The sequence below is a fragment of the Capra hircus genome, unplaced genomic scaffold, assembly GCF_001704415.2.
Source record: "Capra hircus breed San Clemente unplaced genomic scaffold, ASM170441v1, whole genome shotgun sequence".
Lineage (NCBI taxonomy): Eukaryota > Metazoa > Chordata > Mammalia > Artiodactyla > Bovidae > Capra > Capra hircus.
In genome coordinates, this window is record NW_017189685.1 from 71,772 (window position 1) to 88,317 (window position 16,546).

General features: G+C 41.6%; 1 protein-coding gene across 7 annotated transcripts in view; it reads left to right on the forward strand.

Annotated features, from left to right (window-relative positions):
* Positions 1 to 6,399: 6,399 nt before the first annotated feature.
* LOC108634619 (lysine-specific demethylase 6A-like) overlaps positions 6,400 to 16,546 on the forward strand; it is a 182,388-nt gene continuing 172,241 nt past the window's right edge. For 6 of the 7 annotated variants that reach the window (XM_018044665.1, XM_018044667.1, XM_018044668.1 and 3 more), the window contains exons 1-2: positions 6,401 to 6,898; positions 7,092 to 7,155. In XM_018044665.1, the coding sequence (XP_017900154.1) occupies positions 6,747 to 6,898; positions 7,092 to 7,155 (216 nt within the window). In that variant the 5' untranslated portion in view covers positions 6,401 to 6,746. Of the gene's footprint in view, positions 6,899 to 7,091; positions 7,156 to 16,546 lie in introns of all 7 variants that reach the window. The other variant, XM_018044664.1, reaches the window with a different exon arrangement.

Here is a 16,546-nt window from a genome sequence, read left to right on the forward strand (position 1 = left end):
AGATGGTTGGAGCCATCACTGAGTTGATTGACATGGGTTTGAACAAACTCTGAGAGATGTTGAAGGACAGGGAAGCCTGGCATGCTGCAGTCCATGTGGTTTGTAAAGAGTTGGATATGACTGAGTGACTGAATAACGACTGCCTGCAATACATACCCACTCCCACATCTATTGCCTCTCCATTTCTGCCTTTGCCAAAGCCTTCCCAGGTTCTTTTAGGCACCTAGGAAAGGTGCCACAGAGACCTCTTCTGCAAGCTCTGTAGAAGTTTCAGCATATTCCGCAGCAGTCATCACTCTGTACTATAGAATTTTGGGGGACAGAGTGGTCTTTCAGTAAATGTTAATTATATCATGGAATTTAACAGTAAAATTTTTGTAAACCACCTTTTAATTTATTATCTATTTATCCTTAACATTTCCTCTTTTACTGCTTCTGTATGTGGTGTGTATGTGTGTGGGTGTGTGTGCATGCGTGCATGAGAGCATGTTGTGCCCAACTCTTTGCAACTCCATGGACTGTAGCTCATCAGACTCCTCTGTCCATGGGATTCTCTAGGCAAGAACACTGGAGTGTCCATAAACCCACACCTCAGAAGATTCTAGCTTAGGAGAAAAAGCAAATTGTTTTTACAACTGAAGATTTCAAACTGAAAATCTGCTCACTCTGGTTTCTTATCAATTGTCAATGACAAATCAGTATTCAGTTCCCTCATCAATGTTTATTGATGCCAGTTGTACAATGTTCATGACACCAGTAAGAACGGATTAAAATTAGGTTGGCTGGTAAGAGGTTTTGGTGCTAATATAAGGAACAACCTTAAGATCTACTTATACAAATAGATAAATCATGTTTTGCTATATAATTTTAAATATCTGTATAAATTATGACCTATAAATTCCTTGATACCTATATTTCTGCTTATGGATGTGTATACAAATATCAAAAATATCTCTGTCTTAAAGATCATCTTTTTAATTTACTTTATGTTTATAAAGTAATATATATATACTTAGTTTACTATAGGTGTTTTATGTTTATTGCTATAGGTATTTTAGTTTATAAAATAATATATATATTTAATTTATTCTAGGTATTTATTTGCACCTGCTAGTAAGGGAATGGCACCCCACTCCAGTACTCCTGCCTGGAAAATCCCGTGGATGGAGGAGCCTGGAAGGCTGCAGTCCATGGAGTCGCTGAGGGTCGGACACAACTGAGCGACTTCACTTTCACTTTTCACTTTAATGCACTGGAGAAGGAAATGGCAACCCACTCCTGATATTGCCTGGAGAATCCCAGGGACGCGGGAGCCTGGTGGGCTGCAGTCTATGGGGTCACACAGAGTCGGACATGACTGAAGTAACTTAGCAGCAGCTAGTAAAGTCAGACACGACTGAAGCGACTTAGCAGCAGCAGCAACAGTAAGGTTATACTCAAAATTGTTCAACATAGGCTTCAGCAGTATGTCAACCAAGATTTTCCAGAGGTACACATTAGGGTTAGAGAAGGCAGAGAAACCAGGAATCAAATTTCCAACATCACTGGGTCATAGAGAAAGCAAGGGGATTCCAGAAAAACATCTACTTGTGCTTCATTTACTATGCTAAAGCCTTTGACTATTGTGAATCACAACCAACAGTAGAAAATTCTTAAAACAGATGGGAATACCAGACCAATTTACCTGTCTCCTGAGAAATCTCTAAGGAGGTCAAGAAGCAAAGCTAGAAGCTTACATGGAACAAATGACTGGTTCAGTATTGGGAAAGGAGTATGTCAAGGCTGTATATTGTCACACTGCTTATTTAACTTATATGCAGGGTTCAGTTCAGTTGCTCAGTCCTGTCTGACTCTTCGTGACACCATGAACCACAGCACACCAAGCCTCCCTATCCATCACCAACGGCCAGAGTCTACCCAAACCCATGTCCATTGATTCAGTGATGCCATCCAAACATCTCATCCTCTGTTGTCCCCTTCTCTTCCTGCCCTCAATCTTTCCCAGCATTAGGGTCTTTCCAAATGAGTCAGCTCTTCCCTTCAGGTGGCCAAAGTATTGGAGTTACAGCTTCAATATCAGTCCAAGCAATGAACACCCAGGACTGATCTCCTTTAAAATGGACTGGTTGGATCTCTTTGCAGTCCAAGGGACTCTCAAGAGTCTTCTCCAACACCACGGTTCAAAAGCATTAATTCTTTGGTGCTCAGCTTTCTTCACAATCCAACACTCATATCCATACGTGACTACTGGAAAAACCATAGCCTTGACTAGATGGACCTTTGTTGACGAAGTAATGTCTCTGCTTTTTAATATGCTGTTTAGGTTAGTCATAACTTTCCTTCCAAGGAGTAAGCATCTTGTAATTTCATGCTGCAGTCACTATCTGCAGTGATTTTGGAGCCCAGAAAATTAAAGTCAGCCACTGTTTCCATTGTTTTCCCATCTCTACTTCTCATGAAGTGATGGGACTGGATGCCATGATCTTAGTTTTCTGAAAGTTGAGCTTTAAGCCAAATTTTTCACTGTCCTCTTTCACTTTCATCAAGAGGTTCTTTAGTTCTTCACTTTCCGTCATAAGGGTGGTGTCATCTACATATCTGAGGTTATTGACATTTCTCCCAGCAATCTTGATTCTAGCTTATGCTTCCTCCAGCCCAGCATTTCTCATGATGTACTCTGCATATAAGTTAAATAAGCAGGGTGACAATATATAGCCTTGATGTACTCCTTATCTTTTTTGGAACCAGTCTGTTTTTCCATGTCCAGTTCTAACTGTTGTTTCCTGACCTGCATATAGGTTTCTCAAGAGGCAGGTCAGGTGGTCTGGTATTCCACTTCTCTTTCAGAATTTTCCACAGTTTATTGTGATCTACACAGTCAAAGGCTTTGGCATAGTCCATGAAGCAGAAATAGATGTTTTTCTAGAACTCTCTTGCTTTTTATGACCCAGCAGATGTTGGCAAGTTGATATCTTGTTCCTGTGCCTTTTCTAAATCCAGCTTGAGCATCTGGAAGTTCTCGGTTCACATATTGCTGAAGCCTACATCATGTGAAATACCCAGCTGGATGACTCAACAAGTGGATTCAAGATTGCTGGCGAAAATATCAACAATCTCAGATATGCAAATGGTCCCATTCTACTGACAGAAATGAAGAGAAATATACAGTCTCTTAGCTGAAAGAGGAAAGTGAAAAAATTGGCTTATTAAGTCACTAATCAAAAAATGAAGATCATGGTGTGCAGTAGCACCAGTTCATGTCAAGGAGAGGGGAAGAAATGGAAGCAATGACAGATTTTGTTTTCTTAGGCTCAAAAATCACTGAAGGTGGTAACTGCAGCCACAAAATTAAGACAGGTGCTCCTTTGAAGGAAAGCTATGATAAACCTATATAGGGTGTTATAAAGCAACTTTCCCAAAACAGATCCATGTAGTCAAGGTTTTGTTCTTTCGAGTAGTTTTTTACGAATATAAGTTGGACGCTGAATGCTGAAGAACTGATGCTTTTGAATTGTGGTAGTGGAGAAGAACCTTGAGAGTCCTGTGGGGTCCAAGGAAATCAAACAAGTCCTAAAGGAAATCAACCCTGAATATTTACTGGAAGGACTGATGGTGAAGCTGAAACTCCAGTTCTTTGGCAACCTGGTGGGAAGAACTGATTCATTGGAAGACCCTGATATTGAGAAAGAATGAAGGCAAAGGGAGAAGGGGGTGGCAGAGGATGACATAGATAACATCACTGACTCAATGAACATGAATCTGAACAAACTCTGGGAGACCATGAAGGACAGGGAACCTGGTGCGCTGCACCCCATGGCATTGCAAAGAATCAGACATGACTTAGCAACTGAAGAACAAAACCAACAATGATAAAGGTATTAAAAATTCTGAGGAATATATAATCATTCAAGTAAAGCAGAGTAAGGGAAATTCAGTAGAAATATATCAGAGAAAGTAACTAAACACCTACTGTAAACTATAGAGTTAGTATAGTCAGTACTTGTCAAATAATAATGAGTATGCAGGCATATGTGCAAAACTGATGTTTTTGAATTGTGGTAGTGGAGAAGAATCGAGAGTCCTGTGGGGTCCAAGGAAATCAAACAAGTCCTAAAGGAAATCAACCCTGAATATTTACTGGAAGGACTGATGGTGAAGCTGAAACTCCAGTTCTTTGGCGACCTGATGGGAAGAACTGATTCATTGGAAGACCCTTGAGAAAGAATGAAGGCAAAGGGAGAAGGGTTTCCAGAGTTCCTCACTAAATGTATTATAATGTATTGATTGGGCTACCTGGAACTTGTCCTAAAATGCTAAGCAAAAAATTAAATATATGTTGTCTCAGTTCAGTTCAGTCGCTTGCCATGTCAGACTCCCAGAGACCCCATGAACTACAGCACGCTAAGACTCCCTGTCCATTACCAGCTGCTGGAGTCTACCCAAACCCATGTCCATTCCATTGAATCGGTGATGCTATCCAACCATCTCATCCTCTGTCGCCCCCTACTTCTACTCTCAATCTTTCCCAGCATCAGGGTCTTTCCAAATGAGTCAGCTCTTCACATCAGGTGGCCAAAGTATCAGAGTTTCAGCTTCAAAATCAGTCCTTCCAAAGAACACCCAAGACTGATCTCCTTTAGGATGGACTAGTTGGATCTCCTTGCAGTCCAAGGGACTCTCAAGAGTCTTCTCCAACACCACAGTTCAAAAGCATCAATTCTTTGGTGCTTAGCCTTCTTCACAGTCCAACTCTCACATCCATACATGACCACTGGAAAAACCATAGCCTTGACTAGACAGACCTTTGTTGGCAAAGTAATGTCTCTGCTTTTCAGTATGCTGTCTACTTTATGATTTTTAAAAATTATTTAATTTTGGTTGTGCTGTGTCTTCATTGCTGCATCATGCTTTGTTTAGTCACACTACTACTCTTCCTTGTGGTACATGTACTTCTCATTGGGTAGCTCTCTTGTTGCTGACTACAGGCTCTAGGTGCATAGGCTTCAGTAGTTGTGGCATGCCAGGTCAGTAGCAGCGCCTCATGGGCTCAAAAGCATTTAGGCTCAATAGTTGTGACACACTGGCTTTAGTTGCTCAGAGGTCTGTGGAATCATCCCCAGCCAAGGATGGAACCATTTCCCCAGCACTGGCAGGCAGACTCATATCTTCCAGTGTGCCACAAGAGAAGTTGTAGCTTATCTATTTTAGACCAAGAGGTATTTATTACCTTAAACAAAACCAGGTTTCTTAAATGAGTGAAGTCGCTCAGACGTGTCCAACTCTTTGCGACCCCATGGACTGTAGCCTGCCAGGCTCCTTCGGCCGTGGGATATTCCAGGCAAAAGTACCGGAGTGGGTTGCCCTTTCCTTTTCCAGGGGATCTTTCCAACCCAGGGATTGAACCCAGATCTCCTGCCTTACAGGGAGACTCTTTCCCATCTGAGCCCCAATGGAAGCCCCGGGTTTCTTAAGATGCTTGTTAAAAATCAGCATTTTCGTACCATTCATGAGTGGATTCATTCATGAGTGTACAGCTGTAAAAAAAATGTCACATGAAACACTATGAAACTAGGCTTAAGAGTAGTTTTAGAAGTAGTTTTTCTTATAATTTCTCACTGATTTACTCACAACGAAGAGAAAATAAGAATAAAATTCTGTTATATTTTGTTTTTAAAGGCTGACATCTTGAAACTATAAAGACCATAACCATTCTTTTGCATAAGGCTGGTCATAAGCAGCTCTTATTACTGCTCCACTTGGAGATTCTTGCAGCACACTAAGTAATGTGTGTGGAGTTTCACCTGGTCAGTGAAGCAGACCGCAGGTAAGACTATTCACTCAGTCTGAGTTTAAGTCTTAGGGTCCTTATTTCTTTCTCTTAGCACGCGGCTGAGAGGCAATAGGGTAGGGAGAGTTCAGGGCGCAGCGTCATGATTTTCCAGAAATCCTAAAAGTCGTAAGTTCAGTGCCCTGTAGTTGTTACAGATAATATCCACCAGCGAGTTCCGAGAACACAAAACCTCGCGTTTCGGAGCAGGTAAAGGAGTTGTATATACCCTTTAGGCGTACCAACGTCGTCCGCAGTATTTTCCTGATCTTATCTTTCCCCCCATTGCCTCCTTTGGTTATTATGTGTGCTCCCAAAGTAATGAGACCGCACCTTCCTTTTGCTATAAGGGTGTATGCAATTCGCACAACCAAACTTTTTTGCTGTATCTGGTGTCTTCCCTTTCCCCGACTGACGCGTCCATTAACCAATTACTGGCGGGATTTTCCGCTCTTTCCTGTCCCGGCTTGGGGTCGGCCTCGGGTATCCAGCAAGTTCAGTAGAGCCGCGACTGACGTAAGTCAACAAAGGTCACGTGAGAAGAATACTTCGCTTCAATTGGCGGCTCCCAGCTGAGAGGGTGCGGGCGTCACGGCGACTTGGGGTTCGCCCTGTGACACGATTACAACAACTTTGTGCTGGTGGCTGGTGAAGTTTGTGATTCTACGAAATTCTTCCATTACAGCGAAGTTCCGCTTTATCTGTTGGTTTCCGCCAACCCGGTGATGTGATTCTGGTAGCCGAACTCCATACCCGCATGTCCTCTGCTTTTGCTAACCTTGGGGTTTTTCGTCGCTTTGGAGAAGGCAGCGGCGATAAAGTTGGTTTGCCAGTTTCTCGCCGCTAGTGCGTCTTTTCCAGCTCTGGACTGCGAGTTGGTAGGTTTCAGTTTTGGGAGTTTTGCGTTGGTTGTATTTACATGAAATCCTGCGGAGTGTCGCTCGCAGCAGCAGCCCCTGCTTTCAGTGATGAGGAAAAGAAAATGGCGGCGGGAAAACCGAGAGGCAAGACTAAGGAAGGGACCTTAAGCTTGACAGCCGAGGAGAGGGAGGAGCTCAGCGGATTGGACAGGTAAGGACCGTCGTCATTCTCCTAACTGCCTCGGCACGGAGTGGAGCCGGCCCTTGAGGACAGCCGACCTCAGGGTGCCTGCGGTGGCGGCCCCCTGGAAGCGGTGGCTACTACGGAAGCCTCGGGATCTGGAAGGGACGGACCGGGTAGATTTACCCCAGCGTTAACAAATGTCCTGTATTTCTTCCCATAGCCTCCTCTTTGGGTTCCTAAACCTTCACGAAAATGGCGCCAAGACTGAGACCCTGTTGCTCAAGGTAAGGCAATCATGAGTGAACTTGACCGTCACTAGATCGTTAATATGTACAGTTTTTAACTTCTCAGACATATATCACTTGGACTTTTTTTTTTTTTGGCAGTTATTTCTCTGGCGTCTAATTTTAACTTCGTTTTAAGCTTTCTTATATCCTGTTCTCGGAAAGTGATACTTGCAGTACCTGACAGCAGTGAAGAGTTGAAACTAGGTATTTCATTGGTATATAGATCTTTATGTGTTTGATAAGTGATGTGTGTACTTCTTTGGGTCTAGCCATTAAGAAATATTACCGTAAATGCAATTTTACTATCGTGTTGTTTCTGGAGCCTCTTTTCTTGTGTGAAGGAGACCAGGGAGCTTTGGCTGTTGGGGTGAAAAGTTGTTGGCACTGTCATTTAGTTAATGGCTGCCCCTGTCGGCCAAGATGGCGGGAAATGGTGCAGAAATGACTTTGCGAGCTTCGAGAGAGGCTGTATATATAAACAGGGAAATACTAGCAAGGAGTATGCCTTTGTCTCAGCTCCTGTAGCTTGATAGTACTGAACAAAAATTAAACATTATTATCTAAAAGTATAGTTATTTTATTGTTACCAAGCTTCACAGCAGCACTCATAAACACTGAATATACTTATCAACCTTAAGCACATTAAATGAACCTTATTCATCTAATTTTGTGATTGTACAAAGGCCCTGTAGTTTTTAAGCCTGTTGTTTTCTGTCTCCTGAGCAAAATCTGGTTAAAAAATATTCTCCTGTCTGAAAGCTGGACATTTTGGACAAATTTTGCCTCCACTAGTGTTTTTTTTTTTTTAGATGAGATTGGTCATTGTGAATTTCTCTGTAATGCAGTTGGGAAGGAAATGTTATGTGATTTTTATTTTTAAAGTGTTTTTCCTGATATGATTCTCATCTTTAGTTTGAAGTTTGTGTAGTTGAGTTTCTTTTCCCCATAATCTCCCTTTTATCATTGTCTCCTCGGCAAAGAGTGACTACCAACTGAACTATAATAATTTTTTCATTAAATCCAGTTGATTTGCTAGAACTTTAACTTTTATCATGTACGTGAAAATTGCTGCATTAAAATTATCACTGGCAAAATAGTGACTAGATCTAATAAGATATGTGACCAAGATTGTTGTTCTTAGTTTAAAGAAATTGAATACTTTTAAACTTACCCCAATAAACTGAAAAAATTTTACTTTAAGGGGATGTTATATTGTAGAGTTGATCTTTTAACTTGGGTCAGTGAGATTGAGGATGTGCTATGCTGTGCTGAAGTTGAGCATACTTATGGTAATTTGAAAAAGAATGTTATTCCAGTTATGATTATTAAAAAGATACTGTGACTTTTGATTTCTTATTTGTTTACTTTAAATATCCAAATACATGAATTCAGATAAATTATCAGTTGATAGTATTCTGTGTTGGGGATTTGATATTAACTGTTTGCAATCTGACAGTATTGGGTTTAAATTTTAAGGAAATCTCTTCAATTGGGACTTCCTTGGTGACTCAGACAGTAAAAGTGTCTGCCTACAATGCAGGAGACCCAGTTCCTTTCCTGAATTGGGAAGATCCTCTGGAGAAGGAAATGGCAGCCCACTCCAGTACTATTGCCTGGAAAATCCCATGGACAGAGGCGCCTGGAAGGCTACAGTCCATGGGGTCACAAAGAGCCAGACAGGACTGAGTAACTTCACTTTCACTTCCTTCAATTATTAATTATGAAGGTGAGCTTGTCTCTCTAATTACAGTAATTTTCTAATAATGAGAAGGCTTGAATTGTAAAACATGGAATGATGTTATTTTATTAACAGTTATAAATGTTTTCAGTGGAATGGAAATAAATAAACTCGATTAACATTTAGCTTTGAGACTTCTGAATTCCTCTCTCCTAGGTCAAGACTCATTAACCTTAATATTAGTCACTTAAGTGCAGTGAAATGTTCTGGGTTGTGTCAGCAATCTCATGGATTCACCTCTCCCTACTTTTCTAAGCTGTATTGAATTATATTTGGCATAAAGTAAAACTGCTAGGATTTAATGTGCACAAATTGGACATCATATTTCCTTCAAGCCTGTGTTTGAAGTCTCTTCTCATCAGGGGTGCTTTCTCTCAATGGTTAGTTTCTCTGTCTCTGAAAAAAAAATTTTCAAGTATAATGTTGCTTATGTTCCATTAGAATTGTTATAATCATAGACTCAAAGCTAATAAAAGAACTTTTGAAGGATTGCCATATAATATGCAGTGTTGGAAATTTTAGATTTAAAGTGAAGTGAAGTGGCTCAGTCTTGTCTAATTCTGCAACTCTATGGCCTGTAGACTGCCAGCTCCTCTGTCCATGGAATTCTCCAGGCAAGAAAACTTGGAATGGAATGCCATTTCTTTCTCCAGAGGATCTTTCTGGCCCAGGGATCAAACTGGGGTCTAGAGCATTAAAGTCAGACTTTGTACCATCTGAGTTAGATTAAAAATTAGCTGTAAACAGCTAGATGTTGCCAAATCAAAGTTTTTGAACTGTCACATGACCTTAACTAGGTTACAGGTTTAAAAAAAATAATTAATTCATTAGGCTTCTCAGGGTCTTAGTTGCAGTATGTGGGATCTAGTTTCCTGACAAGGGAGGGAACCCTGGCCCAGTGCCTTGTTGAGTTCTGAGTCTTAACCACTGAACCACCGGGGAAGTCCCTCAACTTTTTAAAAATTAGAGTGTATTTAACTGATTAAAGAGGCCTTTTAACAGAAATTATCAGTGGTGATTTTCCTTGCAGTTTAGAAAATGTTTTGGATTGATGTTTTTGTTAGGTAAGAATAGAACTAAAATAGAATTGTTCGCTGAAATAAAAAAAGCAGAACATAAGATCTGTGAGTTTCAGGTTTGTTTGGGGAGTTACTGAGGGACTGCAGCCTGGGAGACAGCCTCTCAGATTGTTCTGAGGAACTCCTCTGCCTAGGTCAGAGGCAAGTCAGTATATAAACTTGGTAGAAGATTTACTGCTCTTCACCAGCATTCTGGATTGTTTCAGTCCTATCTGACTCTTTGCCACCCTATGGACTGTAGCCCACCAGACTCCTCTGTCCATGAGATTCTCCAGACAGGAGTACTGGAATGAGTTGCCATTCTGTTTTCTAGGGAATGGTTATCTTAATGATTTTAGTGCTTTTTAAAGTATGGGAATGTGCAGGAACTTGCATCTTTATAAAAATTTTCTCCCAAAGGTATAACTGTCTGAAAAAGTGATCAGTCAGTTATTCCCAAGCAGAGTACCTCCCTCTTTTTCTCCACCCTGAGCTTCTTTCAGTATGTGTTAAAGTCGGTAGCTGCCATGCCTAGTGACTCAGTCTTTGTAGAGCCAGATGACAAGTGATATTTTTAGTTTATAGACTACTACTAATGTGGTACTCCTTTAAAGTAATGCTGGAGGTCTGGGAATGTATTGCTACTGTTTATTTAGAGGTATCCTTATAACTATTTAGTCATATGTAAAATATTATCAAAATTTTGGGTCTGGGTTTTTTTGGGGGTCAAGAAGATCCCCTGGAGAAGGAAATGGCAACCCACTCCATTATTCTGGCTGTGAAATCCCAGCAAGAGAGAGGAGCCTGGTAGGCTATAGTCCATAGGGTCGCAAAGAGCTGGACCCGACTTAGCAGCTAAACAACAACATTAATCATTAAAGAGGTTAGGGAAGTTGTAGTTTGTCTACTGTTCAATGATGTGTACTTTTTTGCCTTGAGGGATATTTTTAGAATAGTTGTTATTTAAATGTTTCTGAGAAATGGAAATAATTTAGAATTGATTAAAACATACATTTTTCTAGATTTGATCTGCTTACATGTAGTTGATGATGGACAGGGAAGCCTGGCACATTGCAGTCCATGGGGTCACAAAGAGTTGGGACTCGATTGAATGACTGAACTGAACTGATATGGAGAAAAATTTATTAATATGTTTTCAGTAATGGTGTTTTTGTACTGTAATCTTTCAGTGATTTTCGGTGATATTTAGAGTATCCTTATATATATTTTCTATTTGCTGACATTTAAGCAAAGCCTTTGATTGTGTGGATCACAATAAACTGTGGAAAATTCTGAAAGAGATGGGAATACCAGACCACCTGACCTGCCTCTTGAGAAACCTATATGCAGGTCAGGAAGCAACAGTTAGAACTGGACATGGAACAGCAGACTGGTTCCAGATAGGAAAAGGAGTACGTCAAGCCTGAATATTGTCACCCTGCTTATTTAACTTATATGCAGAGTACATCATGAGAAACACTGGGCTGGAAGAAGCACAAGCTGGAATCAAGACTGCCAGGAGAAACATCAATAACCTCAGATATGCAGATGACACCACCCTTATGGCAGAAAGTAAAGAGGAACTAAAAAGCCTCCTGATGAAAGTGAAAGAGGACAGTGAAAAAGTTGGCTTAAAGCTCAACATTCAGAAAACGACAATCATGGCACTGGTCCCATCACTTCATGGGAAATAGATGGGGAAACAGTGGCTGACTTTATTTTTGGGGAGCTCCAAAATCACTGCAGGTGGTGATTGCAGCTATGAAATTAAAAGACACTTATTCCCTGGAAAAAAAGTTATGAGCAACCTAGATAGCATATTAAAAAGCAGAGACGTTACTTTGCCAACAAAGGTCTGTCTGGTGAAGGCTATGGTTTTTCCAGTTGTCATGTATGGATGTGAGAGTTGGACTGTGAAGAAGGCTGAGCGCTGAGGAATTGATGCTTTTGAATTGTGGTGTTGGAGGAGACTCTTGAGAGTCCCTTAAATTGCAAGGAGATCCAACCAGTCCATTCTAAAGGAGATTAGTCCTGGGTGTTCTTTGGAAGGAATGATGCTAAAGCTGAAACTCCATTACTTTGCCACCTCACAAGAAGAGCTGACTCACTGGAAAAGCCTCTGATGCTGAGAGGGATTGGGGAAAGGAGGAAAAGTGGATGACAGAAGAAGAGATGGCTAGGTGGCATCACCGACTCGATGGACATGAGTTTGAGTGAACTCTGGGAGTTGGTGATGGACAGGCAGGCCTGGCATGCTGCAGTTCATGGGGTCACAAAGAGTTGAACATGACTGAGCTACTGAACTGAACTGAACTGAATTGAAATGGAAACTTTCTTAGATTTAAAAGACATCCTTTTTAAAAAGTGAAATAGATATTTTAAAAATCTAACTAAGTGGGAAACATTTGATAATCATTATTAAGGTATGAATAAAACTTGTTTGATACGAATTGTGACTTGGGTGATAAAACTTAGGAGGCATCAGTCAGTAAGTCAGAATGAGGTTTTAGCAGTTGGCCAATTATGGAGTCTTTTCCTATTTGGAACCAGTCTGTTGTTCTATGTCCAGTTCTAACTGTCATGAAATTAAAAAACACTTCCTCATGGGAAAGAAAGTTATGACCAAACTAGACAGCATATTAAAAAGTAGAGACATTACTTTGCCAACAAAGGTCCATCTAGTCAAGGCTGTTTTTTCCAGTAATAATGTGTGGATGTGAGAGTTGGAGTGTAAATAAAGCTGAGCACTGAAGAATTGATGCTTTTGAACCATGGTGTTGTAGAAGACTCTTGAGAAACCCTTGAACTGCACGGGGATACAACCAGTCTGTTGTAAAGGAGATCAGCCCTGAGTGTTCATTGAAAGGACTGATGTTGAAGCTGAAACTCCAGTACTTTGATCACCTGATGCAAAGAGCTGAGTCATTTAAAAAGACCCTAATGCTGGGAAAGCTTGAGGGCAGGAAGAGAAGGGGACAACAGAGGATGAGATTGTTGGATGGCATTACCAAATCAATGGACATGGGTTTGGATAGACTCCAGCAGTTGGTGATGGACAGGGAGGCCTGGCGTGCTGTGGTGGTTCATGGTGTCGCAAAGAGTCAGACACGACTGAGTGACTGAACTGAACTGAATTGTGGAATCAATGTACACTTTTTTATATCTGTTAGACATAATTTTATTATTTTTTTAAATTTATTTTTGGCTGCACTTGGTCTTTGTTGTTGCTTAAAAGCTTTCTTTAGTTCAGAAAGCAGAGGCTACTCTCTAGTTGTGGTACTCAGGCCTCTCATTGCAGTGGCTTCGTGTTATGAAGCCTACACTCTAGGCTTATGGGCTTTAGTAGTTGTAGCATACAGGCTGAGTAGTTGTGGTATAGGAGTTTAGTTGCTTGGCAGCATGTGGAATCTAATGGACCAGCAATCAGACCCATGTTTCCTGCACTGGCAGGGTGGATTCTTCTTCACAATACCACTGGGAAGTCCCTGTTACATGATCTTTTAGTTTTTTAATTGCAGCTCATGATGCTTTGAGCTGTCTGAACTCATGCTAAAATGATCCTAATATTTTTGAAATCAGATAACCAGAAGCTAATTTATCTTAAGAAAACCATTAACATTGAGTTGAAATTAACACCTATCTGCCCAAGTTTTTAGATGGTGTTTCTGTTTGTTTTTTTTGAAAATTCTCTGGGCTTTCAGGATCTCAGTTTCCCCAAACAGGGATTGAACTCAGGCCAAGGTAGTTCTAACCACTGGACCACCACGAAATTCTCTGTAGATTGTTGTTAAGGTAGGCTAATGATTGCTGTTTGAATGTGCACTGAATTTTCAAAGGATTGGCTTATAAATTGAGATAATAAATCAGAGCGATAAAAATTAACTGTGATAAGTGCAAGATTTTTTTTAATGTGTAGAAATAGCACAGGTTTCTGCCTGCTATATACGAGGAAAAATTCATTGCTGCTCTCCCCTTCTAGTTTCTTGGCTGAAACCCCTCTGTAGTAAAGTAAATTTGCAGGAGAGAAATAGAATTTAATAACATGTATATCTGTTGTCTCTGATCTTAGAGGGGCAACAGTGCGTGGTGGTAAGATCTTAATCCTCTGCCCAGGAATTGAACCTGGGTAGCTTGGATAATTGTGCGGTAGTTGTGCGGTAGCTTGAGCATTCTTTGGCATTGCCTTTCTTTGGGATTGGAATGGAAACTGACCTTTTCCAGTCCTGTGGCCACTGCTGAGTTTCCCAGATTTGCTGGCATATTGAGTGCAGCACTTTCACAGCATCATCTTTCAGGATTTGAAATAGCTCAACTGGAATTCCGTCACCTCCACTAGCCTTGTTCGTAGTGATGCTTTCTAAGGCCCACTTGATTTCACATTCCAGGATGTCTGGGTCTAGATGAGTGATCACACCATTGTGATTGTCTTGGTCGTGAAGATCTTTTTTGTACAGTGCTTCTGTGTATTCATTATTTTGGGGGGCTCCAAAATCACTACAGATGGTGACTGCAGCCATGAAATTGAAAGACGCTTACTCCTTGGAAGAAAAGTTATGACCAACCTAGATAGTATATTCAAAAGCAGAGATATTACTTTGCCGACTAAGGTCCGTCTAGTCAAGGCTGTGGTTTTTCCTGTGGTCATGTATGGATGTGAGAGTTGGACTGTGAAGAAGGCTGAGCACTGAAAAATTGATGCTTTTGAACTGTGGTGTTGGAGAAGACTCTTGAGAGTCCCTTGGACTGCAAGGAGATCCAACCAGTCCATTCTGAAGGAGATCAGTCCTGGGATTTCTTTGGAAGGACTGATGCTAAAGCTGAAACTCCAGTACTTTGGCCACCTCATGCGAAGAGCTGACTCATTGGAAAAGACTCAGATGCTGGGAGGGATTGGGGGCAGGAGGAGAAGGGGACGACCGAGGATGAGATGGCTGGATGGCATCATGGACTCGATGGACGAGAGTCTGAGTGAACTCCGGGAGATGGTGATGGACAGGGAGGCCTGGTGTGCTGTGATGCATGGGGTCACGAAGGGTCAGACACGACTGAACGACTGATCTGAACTGAGCTTGGATAAAATCTAGGAATCCTAGTCACCAAGGGGCTAGAGGCCAGAAGCTAATTTTCCCTGTTCTTTGCCCCCAGTGAAAAGTGCATTTATCATGGAGGCGGAAACTGTAAAGGTAGGTACAAAGTTTATTATTAGAGATAGCACAGCAACAAGTGGGAGATCATGTAGAGAAATTGTTTAGTTGAGAGCAAGGCTGAGATGTACAACCTAAGGGAAAGGATGTGGGCGTCCCCCTTGGTGACGGGATGCACACTGAAGGGACATTAAGTTATTTATATAAGGCAGTTCTGCTGGGTCTTTGTCTGCCTTCAAGCCAGTTACCTGGTTTCTTTTTCCACATCTGACTTACCATGGAACCCTCCCCTGGGGTGTGCCTGCATCCTTGAACCAAGATGGGATTTCCCAAGATGGAATCACCCAAGATGGGAAGAGCAAGACCCTTTGTGGCCTGGAGTTATTCCTTGACTTTTCTGCACATGTGTAATGTCTCCCTTATCTTGTACTTTGAAGGGCCTTTGCTTCTCTTTGTGGTTGCCATACTTATTCTCTTGAAGTGTTAAAAAAAGAGAAAGACTTGCTGTCTATCCTGTTTGTTCTGTTATTGCTATTTCCAAGAGCAAATATGGATCTGGTTGTAAATTCCTCAGTTACAACCTACCTGTCTCTTATCTCAGGAAATGCAAAGAGGGGCTGGCTGATTTTGAATGTCCAATCTGGAGTCTCTCCATCTCCTGACTATAGCCATGAGACATAGCTTGGAAAGTTGAATTCAGTTCAGTTCAGTCGCTCAGTCGTGTCTGACTCTTTGCGACCCCATGAATCGCAGCATACCAGGCCTCCCTGTCCATCACCATCTCCCGGAGTTCACTCAAACTCATGTCCATCGAGTCGGTGGTGCCATCCTGTCATCTCGTCCTCTGTCGTCCCTTTTTCCTCCTGCCCCGAATCTGTCCCAGCATCAGAGTCTTTTCCAATGAGTCAACTCTTCACTTCAGTCAATTCTCACTTCAGTATTGGAGTTTCAGCTTTACCACCAGTCCTTCCAAAGAACACCCAGGACTAATCTCCTATAAAATGGGCTGGTTGGATCTCCGTTCAGTTCAGGGGACTCTCAAGAGTCTCCTCCAACACCACAGTTCAAAAGCATCAATTCTTCAGCACTCAGCTTTCTTCATAGTCCAACTCTCACATCCGTACGTGACCACTGGAAAACCCATAGCCTTGACTAGACAGACCTTTGTTGGCAAAGTAATGTCTCTGCTTTTCAATATGCTATCTAGGTTGCTCATAACTTGCCTTCCAAGTATTATGCTCTGAGCCCGTATCTCCGAACCGACCGAGAGAGAGAGCAAGTCCACCACGGTAATGCAAGGGCAAGAAGGGAGTTTATCTCTAGCGCGCTAGGGCCCAAGTCTCATCCCACACAAGGGAATCCGACAAGAGCCCCGAACAAAGGAGTATGGCTGCTTATATACAGGCAGTTCTTTGTCTCAGTTACAGGAGTAGCTGGCGTTACATGAT